Here is a 21,820-nt window from a genome sequence, read left to right on the forward strand (position 1 = left end):
CTCAATAGGCGGAAACCACTGGCTTCCTCCCTTTCCTGTCTCCGGTGCTCCAGCAAAACAGATGGAAGGGACAGAGGGGATGGGAGAAACCAGTTCAATCATCCCCAGGTCTGTCCTTGTCATAACACACACACACACACATACCTCAAGTGGCCCCCTTCCAGGAACTTCCAAGACACACCCATCCCCAGACTTGTGGGGGCTGGGCTTGGGAGGACAATAGGGTGGGAAGCAGAATGAGACTTTCACCCCTCACCCCTGCCACCCTGCCACCCCTCCCACCCCAGCCATCATTTCCTCTTCCTCCCCAGCACCGAGGCACACTAAGCCTAACAGGCTGGGCACTCAGACCAACAGCAACTGACCCCAGGCCCAGCTGGCCTTGGCTGGCCCGGATCAGCCTCCAGAGTATGGTCTGGTGGGGGTCCCCTTTCCTACTCCCCGTTCTCTTTTTGGCCTCTCATGTTGGTAAGTCTGCCCTGGGTGCCTCCCCAACCCCTGATTTCCAGGTCTTAATCCCAGCCCTCCCCTAGAAACCCTAACATAGCATTGCGATGGACCTCATAATAGGGTGGCTGCCATGGGTTGGCGGAGGGGAAGCAGAGTTGTTGTCTAATGGTTGTAGCATTTCAGTTTGACGAGATGAAAGAAGTTCTGGAGTTGGGTGTGGTGGTGTGCTCCTTTAATCCCAGGCCTTGAGAGGCCAGGCTGGATTACATAGTGAAGTCCGTGTTAGTCACATAGTGAGACCCCTATCAAAAAGGAAAACAAAAGGAGCTGTGGAAATGGGTGGTGATATTTACACAATAATATGTGTGTATTTAGTAACACTGAATTCAATGTTTACAAATTGTTCTGAGGGTAAATGTATTTTAACAGTTTAAAAATAGGAGGGAAAAATAGACACTCCGTCACCCTCACCATCACTGTCATTATCATCATCATTTTGATCCATCAAAAAATGAGATCAGGGTGGGGAAAACTCAGGCAGGTGCTAGAAACTACTGCCTGTGCATGGGGGAGTGCAAAAGACCGCCACTGTTTGGGACCTTGGAAGTAACCCTTAGTCCATAATTCATTGACAGCTGGGCATGGTGGCTTCAGTCACAACACTCGGGAGGCGGAGGCAGGTGGGTCTCTGTGGGTCTGAGGACAGCCTGGTCTACATAGTGAGACCCTGTCTCAAAATAAATAATGATGGTAATAATAATAGTAATAAATCAAATGTGGCATTCTATTAGCAGAGTCTCTGGAGACTCCTAAACCTACTCAGTGGAAAGTAAATGATGCTGGCCTCCTGGTGGATGTTTGCTGTTTAAATGGAGTTGTGTGCAGAAGGCTTGGAGGAGGTTTCTGAAAATGGGTGACAGACTCTTTCGGTCTGCTGATTAGAGGAATAGAAGCAAGAATCTGCCTTTGAGTGATTCAGTCTAGTGGAGAGCACAGGCCAGGGACAAGGGCATAACAGAGACAGACACAGAGAACTTGAGGAGCACTGACAAGAGAGAGCCTGCTTGCTCTGCCTCCTGTAGCAGGCCAAGAAAACAGGAAGGATTTCTTTAAGAGGGGTAGCTGACAGAAGAGTAAGTGCAAGCTTGGGAGGCATGGAAGTCCATGGGAAAGAGGGCTCTGGAGGGAAAGCAACTGGGGGGGCTAGTGTGTGCCACAGAGATGCTCAGATTGTATGCATTACCCTGAAGGTACCTGAGAATCATGGGGGCATTGTAGGCAAATAAGTCACGGGGTGTTTTTGAGTCTTGGTGGCATCACTTTGGAGGAGCTGGAAAGGAAATTGTGGCTTCTGAAATGGTCCAAGTCAGTAAAGACAAGGGCTGACAACGATGGTACGGAAGATAGGGATGGCCAACAAGGTTTAGGAGGAAAGCTATAAGAGTATGTGCCAGATTAGGGGTTAAGCAACGAGGAGTTGAGACTTGGATAACCTGACTCTGCTGGTTTCTAACTGTATGACCTTGGGCAAGTCCTAAGCTTTTGTTTCCTGGTCATAAAATGGGAATAATAACACCCACCTCCCAGAACAGCCAGACCAGAAAGGAAGAGGATATCACTAAAGAGCCCGATGCATAATTGACATCCAATAAACATTAATTATTATGACACTGGGAATGAGATGACTCTGAAGTCAGTGTCTCAGGTAATGGGCGTTGCCTCTGAGTCAGGGAACTTGGGAAAGATGAGGTCTTAGGAAACACGACTGGAAATGCATTTGGAGCTGAAAGGCCACACCAGAGCTCCTGACTCAGAGGTGACAGTTAAAGCCATGGGTGTAGACGAACATGCTCATGGAAGCCTGAGAATAACTATCACAGCAAGGAAATCAACCTCGCTAGAGGCCGTGAGGATGCCACGGAGAAAGGGCATTTGGTACCTGCGAGGCCACCAGTAAATGCCGACTTCTTTTGCTAACAATAGACCGCCAAAGATATGCTGAGTGGCATTTAAATTAATTGCTGACTTGACAATTAACAGACAGGAAAGGGACAGGGAATGAGGGGCCTTGAGAGGGCTGGGGTCCCAGATCTGAGGCAGGCTAATTAGTTAGGCTCTTCTCCTTGGTCTTGATCACTGTGAGATGCAAATTCTACCATCCAATTCCACGGGCCCTGGGCAGCCGGCTCCCCACACGACTCCTTTCTCATTTCATGCTTTACTCGGGCTGTTTGCACGCAGGGTGGGCCTCTCCCCACCCCTGACCTTTCTCCTCCTGTTCCTCCTCACCATGTACCCTGCCTTAGTTTTTCAAAAGCCCTTCTGATGAAGACGGGCTCTCCATCCCCTCCTGTCATCCCCCTCCCCTCCCCCACGTGGGTTAGGTGTTCCTCCCGCTGCCCCAACACCTGCAACTGAGAGGGATATCTATGTCTAGCTTTCCAAGGTGGGACCTAGTCCCACCTGCATCCGTGTCCCTCTGGGCCAGGTGGGGCTAGCAACTTCATTTCTACCCCTAGCCTATACCTTCCATCCCAGTCAATCAGATAGCTCTCAATTGTTTAAGCGACAAGGAGGGTGTCTGCATGACTCTCCAGTTTGAGTGAGTCTTCTAACCTGCACCTCCGTGGTAGGTCAGGGACAAGTGGCTTAGGGATAGCCATGGTGGAGACGGTTCAGAAAGGAGCCAGGGCAGGGACTTGACAGGGACAAAGGAAAGGAGACTGTGAAAGCTCTGCTGTCGAGGGCCCCATCTGTCTGGGGTCAGAGAAGGATGTGCACCTTTGTTTATGTTTTAGGATGAAGAGCCGTGAGGGCAAAGGGTGAGCATGTGTGGAAGGGAAGGGAACAGGGTGGAAATCCTTAATGAAGTGAGGTTTTCAGAGGGCACAGTGAAACATTAGCACCAGGGTTATGGGTGGAGCTGCGGGCTTCCGGGACTGTTGAGTTGGCAGGGTCTATCATCGAGTCGCTGCTGTCCCGTCCCAGGTACAGCTGTGGACTTGACGCTGCTGGCCAACCTGCGCATCACGGACCCCCAGCATTTCTTCCTGACTTGCGTGTCCGGTGAGGGCGGGGCAGGGAGGGGCTCAGACGCCTGGGGCCCACCCCTGCTGCTGGAGAAGGATGACCGCATCGTGCGCACCTTCCCACCTGGGCAGCCCCTGTACTTGGCACGCAATGGCTCACACAAGGTCACGCTGCGTGGCTTCTCCAAGCCCTCGGATTTGGTAGGCGTCTTCTCCTGCGTGGGTGGCACTAGCACGCGGCGTACTCGAGTCCTCTATGTGCACAACAGCCCGGGGGGTGAGTCTGGCTTGCCAGGAGGTGGAGTGGCAGAGGGAGGGGCCGCTGTCCTGGATTGCTGACCTTACCTTTCATCCACAGCCCACCTGTTTCCAGACAAGGTCACACACACAGTGAACAAAGGTGACACAGCTGTGCTTTCTGCACGTGTGCACAAGGCAAAGCAGACGGATGTGATATGGAAAAACAATGGTGAGGGGGCATTTGGTTGTACAGGTAGAGCCATGGTTGTGACGCCCCAGGACCTCCATTGCCCTCCATATACCCAGCTCATCACTGTGATAGACCTGTCGTCCTCCAGGCCAGCCTCCAGAGTCCTCCCATTCACTCACCTCCTATACTAAAAGGGCCAGGAACCTGTGGCCAGCTACCTCTTAAACCCTATGTTAAGCCCTCATCTTTGACTCTCCCCTGGGAGTTAGCAGGTGCTGTCACACGGCCCGCCTAAGAAGAGCAGCGGTCCCCATGGGAAAGAAGACAGCTGATAACAAGTGCCCAGCACAGGCCAACGGAAGTCTAACCTCTCTCAAAGAAGTGCCAAGTTCAGATCCTTGATGCCCAAGGCAGGCATATGCTGGAGTCCACACAGATATATGGGTCTCAGCTCTGTTCCTGCCCACTATGCTGTCCCTATCCACTCCATGGAAGGACTCCCCTCCACTCCCTGAGTAGCTTCCAAAATGCCTGCCTCAGCCTCCTGATCTGCTGACTGACTCTTGGGTACTTGGCTCCTCAGGGAGAAGATCCTCTTCCTTGGAGGGAAGGCTTGACACCAGCAGGGAATGTAGAAGTGGACAGGAGACCCGAGTCTTGGCAGTCTGATTAGAGTTCTGAGCAGCAAGAGGGAGCCAGGCAGGGCTCGAACTCTTGCCTAACAGTATGGGTCCCAGAAGAAGAGGCTGGGAGAGAGCCCTGAAAGGCAGGAGAGACATTCTTGGAGGCAGGGCTGACAAGAGCAAAGGCAAGGAGGTCTGAAATACCAGATGATTCTAGAAGGCAAACAAGCATTTAGGAATTCAAGAAGATAAGGGGTCAGGCAGGGCATGATGAGGTATGGAGCTGGAAGGCTGAGCAAACTGGTGGAAGGAACTGCAAAGGGTTGGGGTCCAGCCTGGTGTGATGGACAGCTCCGAGAGCCTACAAGAGGAGTAGGGGATGGAAGAGTCTCTTATAAACGCATCTCACTGGCTGTCCAGGGGGAGGGTGGGTGGGCACATAGGGCTAGCACGGAAGCAGAGAGAGCCTAGAAAAGGCATGAGAAAATGGCCGAATTGTAAAATAAAGAGGTGGAAGAGGGAGGATGTTCTCCTGCTTCCTGGCTTGGATACCATATCTGGTATGCGCCTTTCCCCAAGTCAGATCAATGTGCACAAACCGCATTGGTGTGACCATGGCAGAGAGAGGTGACACCAGCCCCTCATGTGATGCTGAGGGCCCTGACCTGATTGTATGTCGTCCCGCCAGGATCCTACTTCCATACCCTAGATTGGCACGAGGCCCATGATGGGCGGTTTCAACTGCAGCTCCAAAATGTGCAGCCACCATCCAGTGGCATCTACAGTGCCACCTACCTAGAAGCCAGCCCCCTGGGCAGTGCCTTCTTTCGGCTCATCGTGCGGGGTGAGGAGCAGAAGACAGAGGCCCGGTGGTGGTGGGGGGGTTGTGAGTCTCAGAATCCATGAGGACCGCAGAGCTACCCTTAGTCCTCAGCAGCTGTGGACAGATAGGTGAAGGTCACCTACTGAAGAAAACATTTTCCTCCAGGCTGTGGGGCTGGACGCTGGGGGCCAGGGTGTGGCAAGGATTGCCCAGGCTGCCTGCACGGAGGTGTCTGTCATGACCATGATGGCGAATGTGTGTGCCCCCCAGGATTCACTGGTACCCGCTGTGAGCAGGGTAAGTAGGAGATCTGGGAGCTAGGCAGAAGAGGTTGCTTGACGGAGGAACGATTCTGAAACCATGGGGATGAAACTCGAGTATGAGGCCCTTCGGAGTCTGTATACTCTGCATGCAGACAGCACACACCTTATTTTCAGCCTGCAGAGAGGGTCGTTTTGGGCAGAGCTGCCAGGAACAGTGCCCAGGCACAGCAGGCTGCCGGGGTCTCACTTTCTGCCTCCCAGATCCCTACGGCTGTTCTTGTGGATCCGGCTGGAGGGGAAACCAGTGCCAGGAAGGTATGGACTAAGCTGCCTCCTATGGGCTTAAGTGTGCCAAATCCTTCACTATGGCCCTAACCTAAACATAAGTCCTCTAATGCCCTACCAGTGCTCCACCACCACCACACCAGCCTACTGGAGAGCTTGTGCCTCATCTGTACCCTGCTGGCCCTGACCTACCCATTTTAACTATACCTCCTCTATTCCTAGCTTGTGCCCCTGGTCGTTTTGGGGCTGATTGTCGCCTCCAGTGCCAGTGTCAAAATGGTGGCACTTGTGACCGGTTCAGCGGCTGTGTCTGCCCCTCTGGATGGCATGGAGTACATTGTGAAAAGTCAGGTATGTGCCACTGAACCCCTCAAGACAGGTGATCCTTCATCAAATGCATCTCTCTGCTCTTTCGTTGGTGGTGCCCAAGTCCTCCCCTCAGGGAGTTCAGGTGTGGTAGGTAGTTCACCATTCAGACACCCACATTGTGAAGGCTGGCAGCCTTGGGGGTGGGGGTGGGCACAGGATCTAGAAGAGACCCTGGTCCATGTGAGAGTCTTTGGGGGAGGAGTCAAGGTCTGCAATTGAATGTGAAAGACACAGGGAGATGTTTGGGGAAGAATGTGGAGAAAAGTCCAGGGAGTTGAGACCCCGCTGTGGACTGGGCCAACGAAGCCAGGGGCTAGGAAGAGTGTTCAGGTCAAGTGATGGGGCCTTTGAATAGAAGTCAAGGGTTGCTACTTAACGTGAGGACCTGAATAGCAACTGTTGAAGGGTAATAGTCAGACTTGTGTTTGAGGAAGAACCGCTCATTGTGGGTGGAGTCCAGAAGTCAAGGACCAGAAATGGAGGCATTGGCAGGTCTAATGGCTCATGCCTATAATCTTAGCACTCAGGAGGCTGAGACAAGAGAATTGCCTGGAGTTCAAGACCAGCCTATGCTACAAAGTGAGGTTATAGCATTTCAGCCTGAACCATTTGAGCTGGGCTGGTGATAAGGGGCCTACCTCTGGGTCTTAGAAGATCCTAGGAAATGTGATGGGAAAAATGGGGGAGGTGAACCCTACACCTGGCTGGATGTGGGGCACCAGGGCCTGAAGGAACCAAGCAGGACCTTACTGGTTTTAGTTTTAAGTGGCAGGGCAGACAGTGGGATCCTCTCTGAGATGCAGGGTATAGGACTTTGGTGGTCACATGGCTGCCTCGGGATTGGCATTCCTCCCTCTCTCTCCCTCTCTCTCCCTCTAGACCGGATCCCCCAGATCCTCAATGTGGCCACTGAACTGGAGTTCAACTTAGGGACAATGCCTCGGATCAACTGTGCGGCTGCAGGAAATCCCTTCCCAGTACGGGGCAGCATGGAGCTCCGCAAGCCAGATGGCACCATGCTCCTGGTCAGCCCCAGTCACCCCACCTACCATCAGCTCCCCCGTCTCACCAGCTTGATAGTTCATCCTTTGGGCCCCTAACCCCCTCAGAACTTGTAGGCTCGGCCCACAGGCCAGGCCATGGCTTAAATGGGGCAGGCTAACCGGTGAGGGGAAGTTACTGGGTCTATGTTCCAGCAATGGTCAATGCTGACTCCTATCTGTCTCGTGGAGCATACATTCTCTGCTCATAGGCTCCCTCTCTCGTCTCTCTTAGTCTACCAAGGCCATCGTGGAGCCAGACAGGACCACAGCTGAGTTTGAGGTGCCCCGTTTGACTCTTGGGGACAGCGGGTTCTGGGAATGCCGTGTATCCACGTCCGGAGGCCAAGATAGCCAGCGCTTCAAGGTCAATGTGAAAGGTTAGTGGTGTTCTAAGGCTCCAGAGGATGAATGGTACTCAGTATCAAGGCTTGAACCCAGCCTGGTCCCACCAGGTCCTACCTGGAAAAGCCTTCAGGAACTGGGGGTATCCTCCAGCCTCGCCCTGTCTCCTGCATATACATGTGCCATCTGCCACTGCACCCAGGGTCCCTTTAACTCCACCTCTGAAGTGCTGTTCCTTTCTTTACCGGACTCACCTCACATGGACACATGAGGACAGCAGACAGGCAAACCTGCTTGCCTCCTCAAAAGGGGTTCATGCACAGGAGTCTGTTGGGTGAATAAGGAGAGAATGACCAAGCGCTCACAGCAAAGCACAGTGCACCCTCTCCATAGTCCAGGCATTTCTTCACTTCATCACTATAAGCCTTACAGCCCAGTACCCCAGGCCCTGCTCTCCTTCTGCCCCCCCCACTGTCTGTTTTCATCTCTTGTCTCTCTCCTCTCGCTCCCTCTCCTCCTTTTCTTCTTCCCAATCCCTCACCATCTCCATCATACTACCCCATCTACCAGACCCCACTTTTCTCTTCTCATTCTTTTACCAGATCCAGGCTCCAGGCCTCCACTCGACTTGGATTCCAAGCCACTCTCTAGCACCTTAAGCAAGTTACAGCCCCTCTGCTCGTTTCTCGCTGTGTAACGGGGGCTAGGCTGCTTGGGAAGACTAAACCAGAAAATGCATTTAAGTAGCACAATGGTGGGCAGAAAGTATACTTGATATAAAGGACAAACGCCGTTATCTAAAATGGCATCTGCTGCCAAGGTGCCAATCCTTCTCTGGTAGTACCACTGTGTTCTGCAGACAGGACCCCTCTCCTGATGCCAGCCCTGCATGGTGGAGATCCATGAGGTGGGGCATCTTCTGCAAGGTTCTGATCCCAGAGCCAATGTGGAAGTTCATGTGTGTGTGATTCAAGGGTCCACTATATACCAGTCACTTAGCCTGAACTCTGATCTCCTGCCACAGGCACCAGGGATGCCTTAGGATCCAAACTGGACACTCATCTATCCCAGACCTGTACCTGCCCCTGACAAACTGTTGCCCCCTGACACTCCTTCACCTCACCATCCTGCATCTTCTACATTCCTCAGTCTCCCTCATTTACTCCTTCCTTCCTCTCCCTCTCCTTTCTTTGCTTTATGTTTTCTGGGAAAGCCAGTCTGAAAGAAGTCAAGGAACCTATTTGGGCATTAATGCAATAATCTAGAGAGAAAAACTGAAGCCAGAATCGGGGCAGCAGCTGGGGAGGAAACCAGGCAGAAACACAAATACTATTTTAGGGTAGATCTGATTGACTTAAGGCAGCCTTATCAGACAGAGCGAGCTCCAGGTCTCCTAGCTGTGTGTCCTTAGGCAAGTTGTATAATATTTCTGAGTCTCCGTTTCTTCACTCATGACCCGAGGGCTGCAGGAATGATCAGTTATACACAACAAGCGCCAAGTGTGGAGCAGGTGCTGCATCGCTGGCATGTTTTGTCATTAAAATAAATCAACAGACTGGTGGATGATGAAGGGAGGGAAGAGAGCACGTGACACCTAGGTGGTCCCCACCTTGCCTCCCAGCCTCTCTCTGCCCACTGTTGCAAGGATTCTTCTGAGACTCCTATGGTCTATGGTCAAGTCCCTATGGTCCAAGCGACCCAAAGACCAGGACTGTTTTCTCTGACCTTGGCCATCCCAGGCATAAGGTGAACTTGGTCTCCTCCACCAAACTAGATAATCTCCTGATCCCAGAGTGCTCCCTTCTTCCTGGACTCTGACTCCTCCCAGTTTTTTGGCAGTACCCCCAGTGCCTCTGACTGCTCCTCGGCTCCTGGCCAAGCAGAGCCGTCAGCTTGTGGTCTCTCCGTTGGTCTCCTTTGATGGGGATGGACCCATCTCCTCTGTCCGCCTGCACTATCGGCCTCAGGACAGCATGATTGACTGGTCCGCTATCGTGGGTGAGTGGGGGCTGAGTTAGGGGGTGGAGTGGTGTAATAGTGAGGGGATGGGGAGGAAAGAGAAAAGGAGGGAGGGGATGATACATAAAGAAGAGGAGGCTGAAGGGGAATGGCGGCTTCAAGACATGGTTGCGACCGAGCGATGTGTGTGGCACACCTCACCTGCAGTGGATCCCAGTGAGAATGTGACGTTAATGAACCTGAAGCCAAAGACAGGATACAGTGTTCGTGTGCAGCTGAGTCGGCCCGGGGAAGGAGGAGAGGGAGCCTGGGGGCCCCCTACCCTTATGACTACTGACTGTCCGGGTAAGAAGCCAAGAGGCTTCCCTTCCTATTCCCCCAGGGTTTACTGCCATGCCCACCAGAATATGTCTGTCTTGGTCCACCCCCAAAGAACCCTGCCTTTTCCAGTAGAGGTTGTCCCAGCCCTACCCACTGGGGATTATTATCCCGTTTAGTCCCCAAGGACCCATTGGATGATTCTGACCTCTCCTGACCTCTGGCCGTAGAGCCTTTGCTGCAGCCGTGGCTAGAAGGCTGGCATGTGGAGGGTCCTGACAGGCTACGAGTGAGCTGGTCCCTACCCTCGGTGCCACTGTTGGGTGATGGTTTCCTGCTACGCCTGTGGGACGGGGCCCGGGGACAGGAGAGGCGGGAGAACATCTCATCCCCCCAGGCCCGCACTGCCCTCCTGACTGGACTCACGCCTGGCAGCCACTACCAGCTGGATGTGCGGCTTTATCACTGCACCCTCCTGGGCCCTGCCTCACCCCCTGCGCATGTGCTTCTGCCCCCGAGCGGTAGGCCCACTGTGGGAATGATGGGCTAGGGCTAAGGGAGGTTACAACCCAGGATGCATGGGGAAGATAGAAGATACCAGGAAGACACGGTCACCAGGAGCATGTGGGGTGAGAATGTGTGAGGAAATTATGACTCATGTGAAGAAGAGGACTATGTGGCGGGAGGGGGGGGGGGCGGGGAGGGCGCTAAGCGACTGAGGACATGGGATGCAGGGTGACCAAGGGAAGAAGCAGCTTGGAGGTAGAGGGGACCTGGGGAAAGAGATGAGCACAGCCAGGGGAAGGTAGCTTGTGGCTCCTGTGCTGGGATCCACAGAGAAGAAAATGTGCTAGAGCAATCGCGTCTGGCCCTACAGCTAGACAGCCTCGTCCAATCTATCCCTTCCTTCCCACTCTTACCTCCCCAGGGCCTCCAGCTCCCCGGAACCTCCGTGCCCAGGCCCTCTCAGACTCTGAGATCCAGCTGACCTGGCAGCATCCTGAGGCTCCATCTGGCCCTATATCTAAGTACATTGTAGAGATTCAGGTGGCCGGGGGCTCAGGAGACCCCAAGTGGATGGATGTAGACAGGCCTGAGGAGACAAGCACCATCGTCCGTGGCCTCAATGCCAGCACGCGCTACCTCTTCCGGGTGCGGGCCAGTGTGCAGGGTCTCGGCGACTGGAGCAACACAGTAGAAGAGGCCACCCTGGGCAATGGTGAGAGAACGGGCCTGCAGGATCCCTAGGCATCAAGACTACTCTGCATGCGCCCCTCCACCTTCCCTCCAACTTGGAGCTAAGGATCACAAGCCCTGACTTTCCGACCTCAGAAACTGTTCTCGTTAACTCTAGTCGTCCATGACGACTCCTCACAGCGTGGTACCAGGCTCTCCGACCTCTCCCTCTGTGGGATCCCACGGTGGCCTCTGGATCCCCTGACCCAGTCTGTCCTTCATTATTTCTAGGGCTGCAGAGTGAGGGCCCAGTCCAAGAGAGCCGGGCGGCTGAAGAGGGCCTGGATAAGCAGCTGGTCCTGGCTGTGGTGGGCTCCATCTCTGCCACCTGCCTCACCATCCTGGCTGCGCTTTTAGCCCTGGTGTGCATCCGTCGAAGCTGTCTCCATCGGAGACGCACCTTCACCTACCAGTCAGGATCGGTCAGTGTCCCGTGCCCACATGATACCGCCTGTTGTGTGTGCTTGTACCCACATACATGTAAGCGCATATGGGCCTGCACATGCCTGCTCATGCCACAAGTTTAAAGCTACATTCAGTGACCCTCTAGGGTACAAAATAGAACGTTCTTTCATTTTGTTTTTCAAGACAGGATTTCTCTGTGTAACAGTCCTGGCTGTCCTGGAACTCACTCTGTAGTCCAGGCTGGCCTCAAACTCACTGAGACCACCTACCTCTGCCTCCCAAGTGCTGGAATTAAAAGTGTGGGGCACCAGCACCCAGCGCCCCCCCCCCGCTTTTTTAAGAACTGAATTCAGCTCATGAGCACGTTCATATTAGTGGTTGAATAATTAGCAGTCTCGGTTAAAAAGAAGACAGTTTGTCCATATTTCACCAGGTCTCATTCCAGGATTGGAAGCCACCATCTGGACTTGTCTTCTTTACTTATCTACTCCCTGTGGGTACTGTCAGCCTGGCTCACACAGCAATATCCTGGCCCACGCTGGCCTCCGTCCTTACTTGGGAGCCAGCTTGTATCTATATGCATATGTGGTTAGTGTCCTAAACCCTACTGACTGTGAGCTCTCATCCCAGCCTCCAGTCTTTTATCTTTCTTTTTATTTTTTTGAGACAGGGTCTCTCTATGGAGACTCGGCTGACCTCGAACTCACAGAGACAACCTGCCTCTGCCTCCTGAGTGCTGGGGTGAAAGGCGTGCACCACTATGCAAGGCCCAGGCTATATTCCTGGGAGCTCCAGGACCTCCTTTGAGAAACCGTTCACCCATGTTTACCCATACCCCTTGAAGGGCATCCGTGTGTGGCCATGCCCTCCACATAGCCAGCCTTTGACCCTCTAGAAGTGTGCATGGCCTGCAGCCTCACCTGCCCTCCTGGAGGAGAGAGGCTCACTCTTCAAACTCGTGCGGGATTTTAGTCCTCTTACAGGCCTTCAGGCCTACACAGACTGACACCTCTACCCTGTCTTGTTATGTCCACCCCCGGCGGTCCCAGCTCCTCTGAGAATGCCCCACTCATGTCACTCAGAATCAGAACTCTAGCCTTGACCTGTTCTGCACGGGTCCTTGCTATTTAGAGTCATTTAAAAGAAATTCAGAGTTAGCAAAAATGGCAGAAAGAAAAGAGAGGAAGAAACACCTCTCTCTCTCTCTCTCTCTCTCTCTCTCTCTCTCTCTGGCCAACTCTCATATAGAAAGTCCATTGTTCAACTCTGCTGTCTGCTGTGCCTTTAAAAATCCCACTGAGCGTCCAGAGAGTCAACTGGATTCCTTGTCTGAGCTGTGTTGACTTTGCCTCTGAGGCCAGTGCACACGGGAAGTCATCACTGCCATGGGAGGCGGGGAGAGGGGAGCAGGGCCAGGGGCTGAGGCAGGGCAGTAAGAAGGCAACCTTTAGCAGCCATACAATCATTACACATCTCAATATAGTTGTCTGTTCTGTGTGCCTGCACACAGATGCTCATGTTCATGCGTGTGCCGTATAGTGGTGCAGACGTGCATCCCATGTATGTGTGCCTGCGTCCCTGTGCTGGCACACCTTCAGGCCCTCGGGTGCATGTGTATCTCTGAATGGACGGATGCACCTGCATGTGACGCAGCCGCAGAATGTACATGTTTATTCTGATGTATGCCTCTGCTGCACACGCTCCATATGAATCCATGTGACCTGTGTCCCCAGTGCTTACCCGTCAAACTGGGCACCCGCTCACTTAGGAAGGCCACTGCATGGTCCATCTGGACCTTGCTTCAGGTTCTCATGCGACTCTTTACTCCTGTTCAGCTGCTGCCTTTTCCTGCCGTCACCCCTGCCCAGCATAGCCCTGCTTCATAGAGGAAGCTGGGTAGTCCTCTCTGTTACAGTCCTTGAGTAAGCCTGGGCTTAGAGCTGTGTCTAGACACCAAGTCGAGGGACAAAGATCATCTTTGCTTCTTCCGCTGTGAAGAAGAAAACCTGTCCACCTGCTCCCCAATGCTCAGGGCTTAGCACATAATAAAGACTCAAGAAATGCACCCATGGAGGCATAAGTAAATGAATAACTAAGACCTTGTAGGGTTTGCACAATAATGGGAAGCTTACTTTTCCCCATCACATCTCATTACAATTTTCCACTTAAATATTAGAATGTTTTTGGTCCATTGATCTATCCAGGATTTGGCAACTTACCCAAGCAAACCCCACACACTAGACCCCTAGGCTGATGCCACTGGATTTGTCTTTTTACACACCTGTGCACCCAAAACTCATCTGTGGCTCTGTCTCCTGTAATTCTGTGCGCTGTCTGTCTCTGTAGGTGTGACTCTGTCCATCTGTCTAATCACTAGACCCTCTCTCTGTGTGCCTCTCTGGTCCTCCTTTTAACCCCACATCTCCTGTGTGGACTGTGAAGGGCGAGGAGACAATCCTGCAGTTCAGCTCAGGAACCTTGACATTGACCCGGCGGCCAAAGCCACAGCCTGAGCCCCTGAGCTACCCTGTGCTGGAGTGGGAGGACATCACCTTCGAGGACCTCATTGGGGAGGGGAACTTCGGCCAAGTCATCCGGGCCATGATCAAGAAGGACGGGCTCAAGATGAATGCAGCCATCAAGATGCTAAAAGGTCCTTGGATGTGACTCCAGACCCCAGCCTCTTTCTCTTCCTATATCCCACAAATACCAGGCCTACCTAGCTCCCACCAGCATCTGACCCCCTCTCCGAGTTATCCATGGCAAAAGCTGACACTGATTTCTTTGTGCAGAGTATGCTTCTGAAAATGATCATCGCGACTTTGCAGGCGAATTGGAAGTCCTGTGCAAACTGGGACACCACCCCAATATCATCAACCTCTTGGGAGCCTGTGAGAACCGAGGTGAGCCCCTAATTCATGACCTGTTCCTTCCAGACCTCTTCTAGGCCATCACCTGTACCACATTAGTGGCTTGTGGGGATTCTTAGGTTCCCCATTCACCACAGAATTATCCTGCATCCTGCATCCTGCAGGCTGTCTCTTAAAATCGGGCACTGCTCATAACAACACATGGCCTGTATCTAAACTATCACCATGTGTCTCCTCACCTCCCAGGTTACTTGTATATTGCTATCGAATATGCCCCTTATGGAAACCTACTCGATTTCCTGAGAAAGAGCAGGGTCCTGGAGACTGATCCAGCATTTGCTCGAGAGCATGGAACAGCCTCCACCCTCAGCTCCCGGCAGCTGCTGCGCTTTGCCAGTGATGCAGCCAATGGCATGCAGTACCTGAGTGAGAAGCAGGTGTGTGCGAGAGCGGCGGGCAACAGTGGGAGGGCGGGGAGGCCTCTGCACAAACCTAGCCAGGTGGTCAAACAGCAGGCTCGAACAGTGAGGAGAAAGGACCCAGCGCCAGGCTCAGTGCCTGGTGCCAACTGACTGTCAATGATACGCAGAGGGAGACGAGGACAGGAGGTAGATGGGGAGAAGGTGTTAGATTTGGAGTCCCTGAGAGACATCCTGGGTGGAGGTGTTGAAGGGGCAAAGTGTAGATCCCAAACTCGTACTCAAGAGACGGGCCTGGGCTGGAGACTGTGGCGCTGCCATTTCAGCACGGCGACTCCAGCAGGGAGGGCATGGAAATTCACTGAAGAGGGTAAGGGTGGGCTCCCAAATGAGATGAGCCAGGGACAGCTGCCAGAGGGGCACTCCAGCCTGGGCAAAGGCATTTTACAGGCAGCAAAAATTGGAGTCTTTGAAAAAAGAGGGGCATCAGGGAGAGACTGAGGGACAAACATGTCTAAGGAGGATGGAGGACTAAGGGGAGGACCTGGCACATGAAGGCCACTATGGATTTTCATCAATAAGGGTGAAGGGACAAGACAATAGGGGAACTGGGACAGAAGGCGTTGAAAGAGGAAGGGTAGGATGGATAGTTCCTCGGATCCCAGCTCTTGGAAGACAGACGTGGGAGAATCAAGAGTTCAAGGCCAGCCTGGGCTACATAATAAGTACCAGACTAGCCAAGACTACATAGCAAGACTCTGTTGAAGTGAAGGGAGAGGGAGGAAGAAGAGAAAAAAAAAAGAACAGGAGAGGGAGGGGATGGAGGAGAGGGCAGTAAATCAATTACACCTGTCCCAGAAAGAGAGCTGTTATCTGGGCTTGATTGTGGCTGAAGTCAGGGGAAGGAATGAGTGAGAACCAGCACTGACTTTGCTCAGGCCCTTGTCAGCTGATCTGTGACTGAGGCATACGTGGGTGGGAAGCTGCCTGAGGCTCCTGCTGGCCCCATGCTCCGGGCCCCTCAGCTCTCTAGTCCCTGACTTCTGACATTGCCTGCAGTTCATCCACAGGGACCTGGCTGCCCGCAATGTGCTGGTTGGAGAGAACCTGGCCTCCAAGATTGCAGACTTTGGCCTCTCTCGGGGGGAGGAAGTCTATGTGAAGAAGACAATGGCAAGTCTCATTCCCACTTAGGGCCCAGGCCTGGGCCTGCCCTTCGAGTCCCTCAAATAGCCCTCCCTTCCATCCTGGCCTCTGATCCTTTCCCTCACAGGGCCGTCTCCCTGTGCGTTGGATGGCCATTGAATCTCTCAACTACAGCGTCTACACCACCAAGAGTGACGTGTGAGTATGGCAGGTGGGGAGAGGCAGAGGGCGTAAACCCCGAGGACACTCGGGCAGCACCTAGATGCACCTCAGCAATGTCTTGGGTTATCAAAGGCCTGACTCAGGTGTCAACAGTAGAACCCAGGCGTGCGACAATGAGTTCTGAGAATGCTTTGGGAGTTTCTGCCATCTTGGAGGGAAGCTCCGAGGCTTCCTAATACCTGGAGGGATTTTCATCTTGGAAGTGACTTCAGTGGCAGGACTGGGGTAGGAAGTATTTAGGATTTTCTTTGTGTAAGAGACCAAGGAATTCTTCAATAAGACCCAGAAAAACTGGGTAGTCACTAGGGGAACGAGGAAGAACACTCAAAGAGCAAGCCCATCTTCCTGTCTGAAGGGTAAAGTCATGGCCACCTGAGGCTTTTACCTGTGCGTGACCCTTCAGACCCCTCCGTGCCTCTCACACACAGGCATACGCTTCTGCACACATGCGCTCTCTCTCTCTCACACACACAAACACACATGCACACAGACAAGCATGTGCTCTCACACACCGGCACGCACTACACAGAGGTACGCAATATACACATGTGCGCTCTCTCACACACACACAGACAGGCATGTGCTCACACACACAGGCATACACGCACACACAGAGGTATGCACACACACACACTCTCTCTTCACACACACACACAGAAATACACCAAATGTTACTACAATTAGTTGAGTCTGAGGACCACGAGTTATGAATGGGCTTCAGTGGAATAGAGACAGCAACTGGCCAAGACCAGATACTAGCAGAGAAGCCACGTGCAGGACCTGGTATGGTTACATAGCTTGGTTACGGGGAGTTAGGCCATGTGTCTCCCACACGAGTCACTAAGTGCCCCCTTCTCATTTCAGCTGGTCCTTCGGGGTCCTCCTGTGGGAGATAGTGAGCCTTGGTAAGCCTACACCCAGTTCTCCAGAGCATCCCACCTTACCGTGGGGCCCCGGACTGAGGGAGTCTTGTACCCTCTGCAGGTGGCACGCCCTACTGTGGCATGACCTGTGCTGAACTCTACGAGAAGTTGCCTCAGGGCTACCGTATGGAGCAGCCTCGAAACTGTGACGATGAAGTGTGAGTTCTGGGACCTCAACTCTGAGCTGAGTGGCCTAGGCTTTGAATCTGTGAGCTGCCCCCAGTCAGTCCCTCACCTTACAGCACCCCCACTCCCATTCACAGGTACGAGCTGATGAGGCAGTGCTGGCGGGATCGTCCCTATGAGCGCCCCCCCTTTGCCCAGATCGCACTACAGTTGGGCCGCATGCTAGAAGCCAGGAAGGTAAGGGAATGGGCAAGGTGGGGATGGGCACTCTCCAAACTCACGTATGAGGCCACTATGTCCCCCACCCTCACACATTACCCAAACTCCCTCAGCTAGGGCTGTCACCACAGCTGATTGGATTTAGAATGCAGCCCATACCGGGTTTAGATACTAGGCCCACATGTATACTCTTTCCAGAACTGTTATTGCTTAGTCTCAACAGCAAATCCCTCCTCTAAATTCCAGATGGCTAGTCTGTCTCCCTCCAAGCCATCAGCCCATTCTCTCCCGGGACCCCTCTCCTCACCTGGTCCAGGGCCAGAGAAAATGCATGAATGGTCACCCAAAATGGAGGAGGGGCTGAATGATACAGGAAGGGCTAAATAAATAAGTGGAATTAGTGGGTGATACAATATTCATATGAATAAACATAACAATAACTGAGTCAAAGAGCCATGTGAATAGATGAATTATCAAACTAAAATGAAAGAAGAAATACTGCAAAATATGTAAATATGAAAACAGGGATTTTGTAGTTTTTTTTAGTTTTTTTTTTTTTTGGTGTTTTGTTTTGTTTAAAGACAGGGTTTCTCTGTTAATAATTCTACAGACCAGTCTGGTCTTGAACTCATAGAAATCCTCCTGCCTCTGCCTCCTGATTAAAAGTGGGATTAAAAGTGTGTGCCACCACCCAAGAAAATAATGAATTGATTAAATAACTACCTTAAGAAGGAAGGAAGCTGGGTATCTGTGATATGTGTCTATGTCCCCCAGCTCTTGAGAGATTTAGTCAGGAGGACTGAATTCAAAGTCAGCCTGGGCTACATAAGAAGACTCTTGTCTCTCAAGCCGGGCAGTGGTGGCACACGCCTTTAATCCCAGCACTGGGGGTAGAGTGAGGGGGACGCAGAGGCAGGCGGATCTCTGTGAGTTCAAGGCCTACAAGAGCTAGTTCCAGGACAGGCTCCAAAGCTACAGCAGCAAAACCCTGTCTCGAAAAACAAAAAGCAAAGAAGGAGGAGGAGGAGGACGAGGAGGAGGAGGACGAGGAGGCTGGGTGCGGTGGCACAAGCCTTCAATCTCAGAAGCAGAGGCAGGAGGTCGTATGGCCTGGGGTGTAGTTCAGTTGACTGCTTGTTATCGTGCACCAGGCCCTGGGTTTGAGCCCCAGAACCCCATAGCCAGGACATAGTGGTACATACCTGTAATCTCAGCACGGAAACAGGATAAGAAGTTCAAATTCAAGGTCATCCTCCTTTCCTACAAGGAAAGGCTGTTCAAGGACAGCCTGGCTTAGACCATCTCAAAAGTAGGGAAGGGGAGGGAAAGAAGAGGAAAGGGAAGGGAGGGGAAGGAAAGGGGAAGGAAGGATCAAATAATCACATATACAAATGATCAAACCAGTAACAACAGCCTTATGAGAGATGAATCAGCCAGCATTTTTTTGACAGTGTCTCACTGTGTAGCTTTGGTTGGCCTGGAGCTTGTTGTGTTGGCCAGGCTGACCTTGAACTCACAGAGGTCTGCCTGCTTCTGCTCCACTAAGACTTGTTCTTCCCACAGGCCTATGTGAACATGTCGTTATTTGAGAACTTCACCTATGCGGGCATTGACGCCACAGCTGAAGAGGCCTGAGTTGCCCACACACTGGAACCTGGCTCTGCTGGCCAGAGCAAACCCTCCCACCTGTCTGTGACTTTGGGCCCTTCTAACCACAAGACCCAAGCTGTCTCAAGAAAGTCTTTTAACTCAGAGGAAAAAAAGAAAAGATCCAAGAAACATGGGCTGAGGGAAACAGGGGTCCCCATTCTTGGCAGCTGCTCTCAGAGCCACCCTTTTTATCCTTCCTTTCCGCTCATTCTGTTCCTCCACATGTGTCCTCCCCATTCTTCTGCTCCCTACACCCAAACCCCATTTCTGATCCTCCACCAAAAGCAGAATGCATGCCACTAACACCCTGCTTAGCCACCCCCACTCTCTGCTTGACCTCAGAAAAATAAACATGCTGAGTAGCCATGTGTCTCCATTTTACAGATGATTGAGGAAAGAAGCGCTGTCCCGTAGCGCTGTCCTTCGGGAGGGGTGCCGGGTGTTCTGGAGCTCCCACTGGCCACATGTGCCACCAGTCCCCACCTCTATCCCAATGGCATTACCATCTCTCCTTGTTCCCCTTCCTGCTTCCCAGCCTCCTTACCAGCTTGTCTCCCTGCATCTCTGGGAAGTCACCACAGCCTCAGAATCTTTGCTCTGCCCAAAGCAGTGCATGCCAGGACTGGCTGAACCCTGGCTCAGCTTGAAGCGACATCCTACCCCAGACAGATGGTGGCTGGACTTGGGGTCATTGTTCCCCTCTCGCACTTGGCTTCCAGGCAGCCTTCCCTGGCAGGTCACCAGCTTAGAGCCAGCTAATTGGAGGGAGGCAGGGCCCTTCCCAACTTCAGCCAGATGAGGTGGATTCCTCCGTACTGGTGCTGGGGGAGGTGTTTCTCTCCTAGCTGAAAGGGCATCCCATCCCCCACCCCCATCCATGATGTGTGGCCTCTGACTGGCTTTTCCTTTGGCTGCTCAGGACTGTCCTCAGATGTCTCTCCCACTGAGTCTTAGGAAACGGAATTTTTGTTTTCAGTGAATCAGATGAACACCCTCCTTCCCCCTAAAAGACATAAGCCTGGTATGACAGTGTGGTTAACAACACAGATGCTAGAATTGCAGGCCTGGGCTCAAGAGTTGCAAGGCACACATTATCTGTGTGGCCTTCATCACATCTTTTAACCTCTCTGAGCTTGTTTTTCTCCCCTGAGAAAGGAGTGGACTTTAGATGCCTCGTTGTCGCTGGTACCTAATGAGCTCTTCCGCAGTCCTGGAACTGGATCTCGTCCGTCCTTAAGTGCTGTCCGCTGATGGTGTAATATACAAAGACAGCAAGATCTGTGGTGAACAGGGCTGAATGGTCGGAGCCTGAGATGAAGGAGGAAGAAATCCATTGTGGTAGATGGGAAGCTAATGCAGGGTAGATGAAATGCAGAGCTACTCAATGGTTAAGAACATGCACTACTTTTCCAGAGGTTGGGAGTTTGGATCCCACCACGTACATCAGACCCTTCACCTGTAACTCCAGCTCCAGCAGATACAACCCCCTCTTCTGACCTCCACAGGCACCAGCACTCACATGACACACCCCACCACCACCCAAGACACACACACACACACACATACATACATACATAATTTTAAAAATAGAATATATCTTTTTTTAAAAAGTTTGTTTAAGTCTGGGGATGTAGCTCAGTTAACAGTTCCAGCCAAGCACACACAAAGCCCTGGGTGTAGTTCCCAACGCTATAGAACTGGACATGGTATTATAACCAGCAATTCGAACACCGCTGAGGTGGAAACAGGCAAGTCAGAAGTTCAAGGTTGTCCTGGTCTAGTTTCCCAGAGGTGAAACAAAGAGAGCCTTCTTCCATCAAAGTCGTGACAAAGGCCAGGCCATCCTGGGCTTTAGAGGCAGCTTCAAGGACATGGTCGTTAGCAAGAGCAGATAGTGCAAAGGCAAAAATAAATTAGTGCTGGGAGATGGCTCGGAGGACCTAAGTCAGACTCCCGACACCCACAGGCAGCTCAGAGCTACTGGAATGTCAGTTCCAGGGAATCCGATGCCCTCTTACAGCCTCTGTAAGCACCCAACATACACAGTTTACACACACATACACGGAAGAAGAAGAAGAAGAAGAAGAAGAAGAAGAAGAAGAAGAAGAAGAAGAAGAAGAAGAAGAAGAAGAAGAAGAAGAAGAAGAAGAAGAAGAAGAAGAAGAAGAAGAAGAAGAGAGAGAGAGAGAGAGAGAGAGAGAGAGAAAGAAAGAAAGAAAGAAAGAAAGAAAGAAAGAAAGAAAGAAAGAAAGAAAGAAAGAAAAGAAAAAGTTTAGCCAGGATCCCAGCACTCGGGAGGCAGAGGCAGGTGGATCACTGTGAGTTTGAAGCCAGCCTGATTTACAGAGCAAATTCCAGGACAGACTCCATAGCTACTGGGAAACACTGTCTCAAAAAACTTAAATAGACAAATAAATAAAATCTTTAAGAGCTGTCAGTAAAGGTGTATCTGGATCAGATTTGCATTTTATTTATTTTTATTGTGTGTGCATGATATGTGTGTGAACAAGTGTGCCACAGCGAGTATAAGAAGGTCAGAGGGCAAGTTTATGTAGCCATTTCTCTCCTTCCACCTAGCATGGGTTCTGGGGGTGACATGTGGGTTGCTAGGGTGGTGTAGCAAGTATTTCTACCCGCTGATCCATCCAGCTGGTCCAAGATTGGCATTTT

The 21,820-nt window shown here is 52.1% G+C and overlaps 1 protein-coding gene across 2 annotated transcripts; it reads left to right on the top strand.

Moving 5' to 3' along the window:
* Positions 1-333: 333 nt before the first annotated feature.
* On the top strand, positions 334-21,272 carry Tie1 (tyrosine kinase with immunoglobulin like and EGF like domains 1). Of its 2 annotated transcripts, XM_057785034.1 has the most exons (23): positions 334-468; positions 3,439-3,756; positions 3,838-3,948; positions 5,221-5,376; positions 5,521-5,652; positions 5,793-5,933; positions 6,126-6,254; positions 7,152-7,297; positions 7,548-7,692; positions 9,497-9,655; positions 9,824-9,961; positions 10,165-10,455; positions 10,863-11,153; positions 11,402-11,592; positions 14,018-14,228; positions 14,368-14,478; positions 14,692-14,882; positions 15,924-16,037; positions 16,138-16,208; positions 17,097-17,137; positions 17,217-17,313; positions 17,419-17,518; positions 19,064-21,272. In XM_057785034.1, exons 1-23 carry the CDS (start codon positions 411-413, stop codon positions 19,133-19,135), a joined length of 3,414 nt encoding a protein of 1,137 aa, XP_057641017.1. In that variant the 5' UTR covers positions 334-410; the 3' UTR covers positions 19,136-21,272. The 2 variants fall into 2 exon arrangements, 1 of the variants encoding a protein (XP_057641017.1); XR_009058007.1 differs by lacking the exons at positions 17,419-17,518; positions 19,064-21,272 and having other exon boundaries at positions 15,935-16,037; positions 17,217-17,291.
* The last annotated feature ends 548 nt before the right edge of the window (positions 21,273-21,820 follow it).

This window comes from Chionomys nivalis, chromosome 11 (assembly GCF_950005125.1).
Source record: "Chionomys nivalis chromosome 11, mChiNiv1.1, whole genome shotgun sequence".
NCBI classification, from domain to species: Eukaryota; Metazoa; Chordata; class Mammalia; order Rodentia; family Cricetidae; genus Chionomys; species Chionomys nivalis.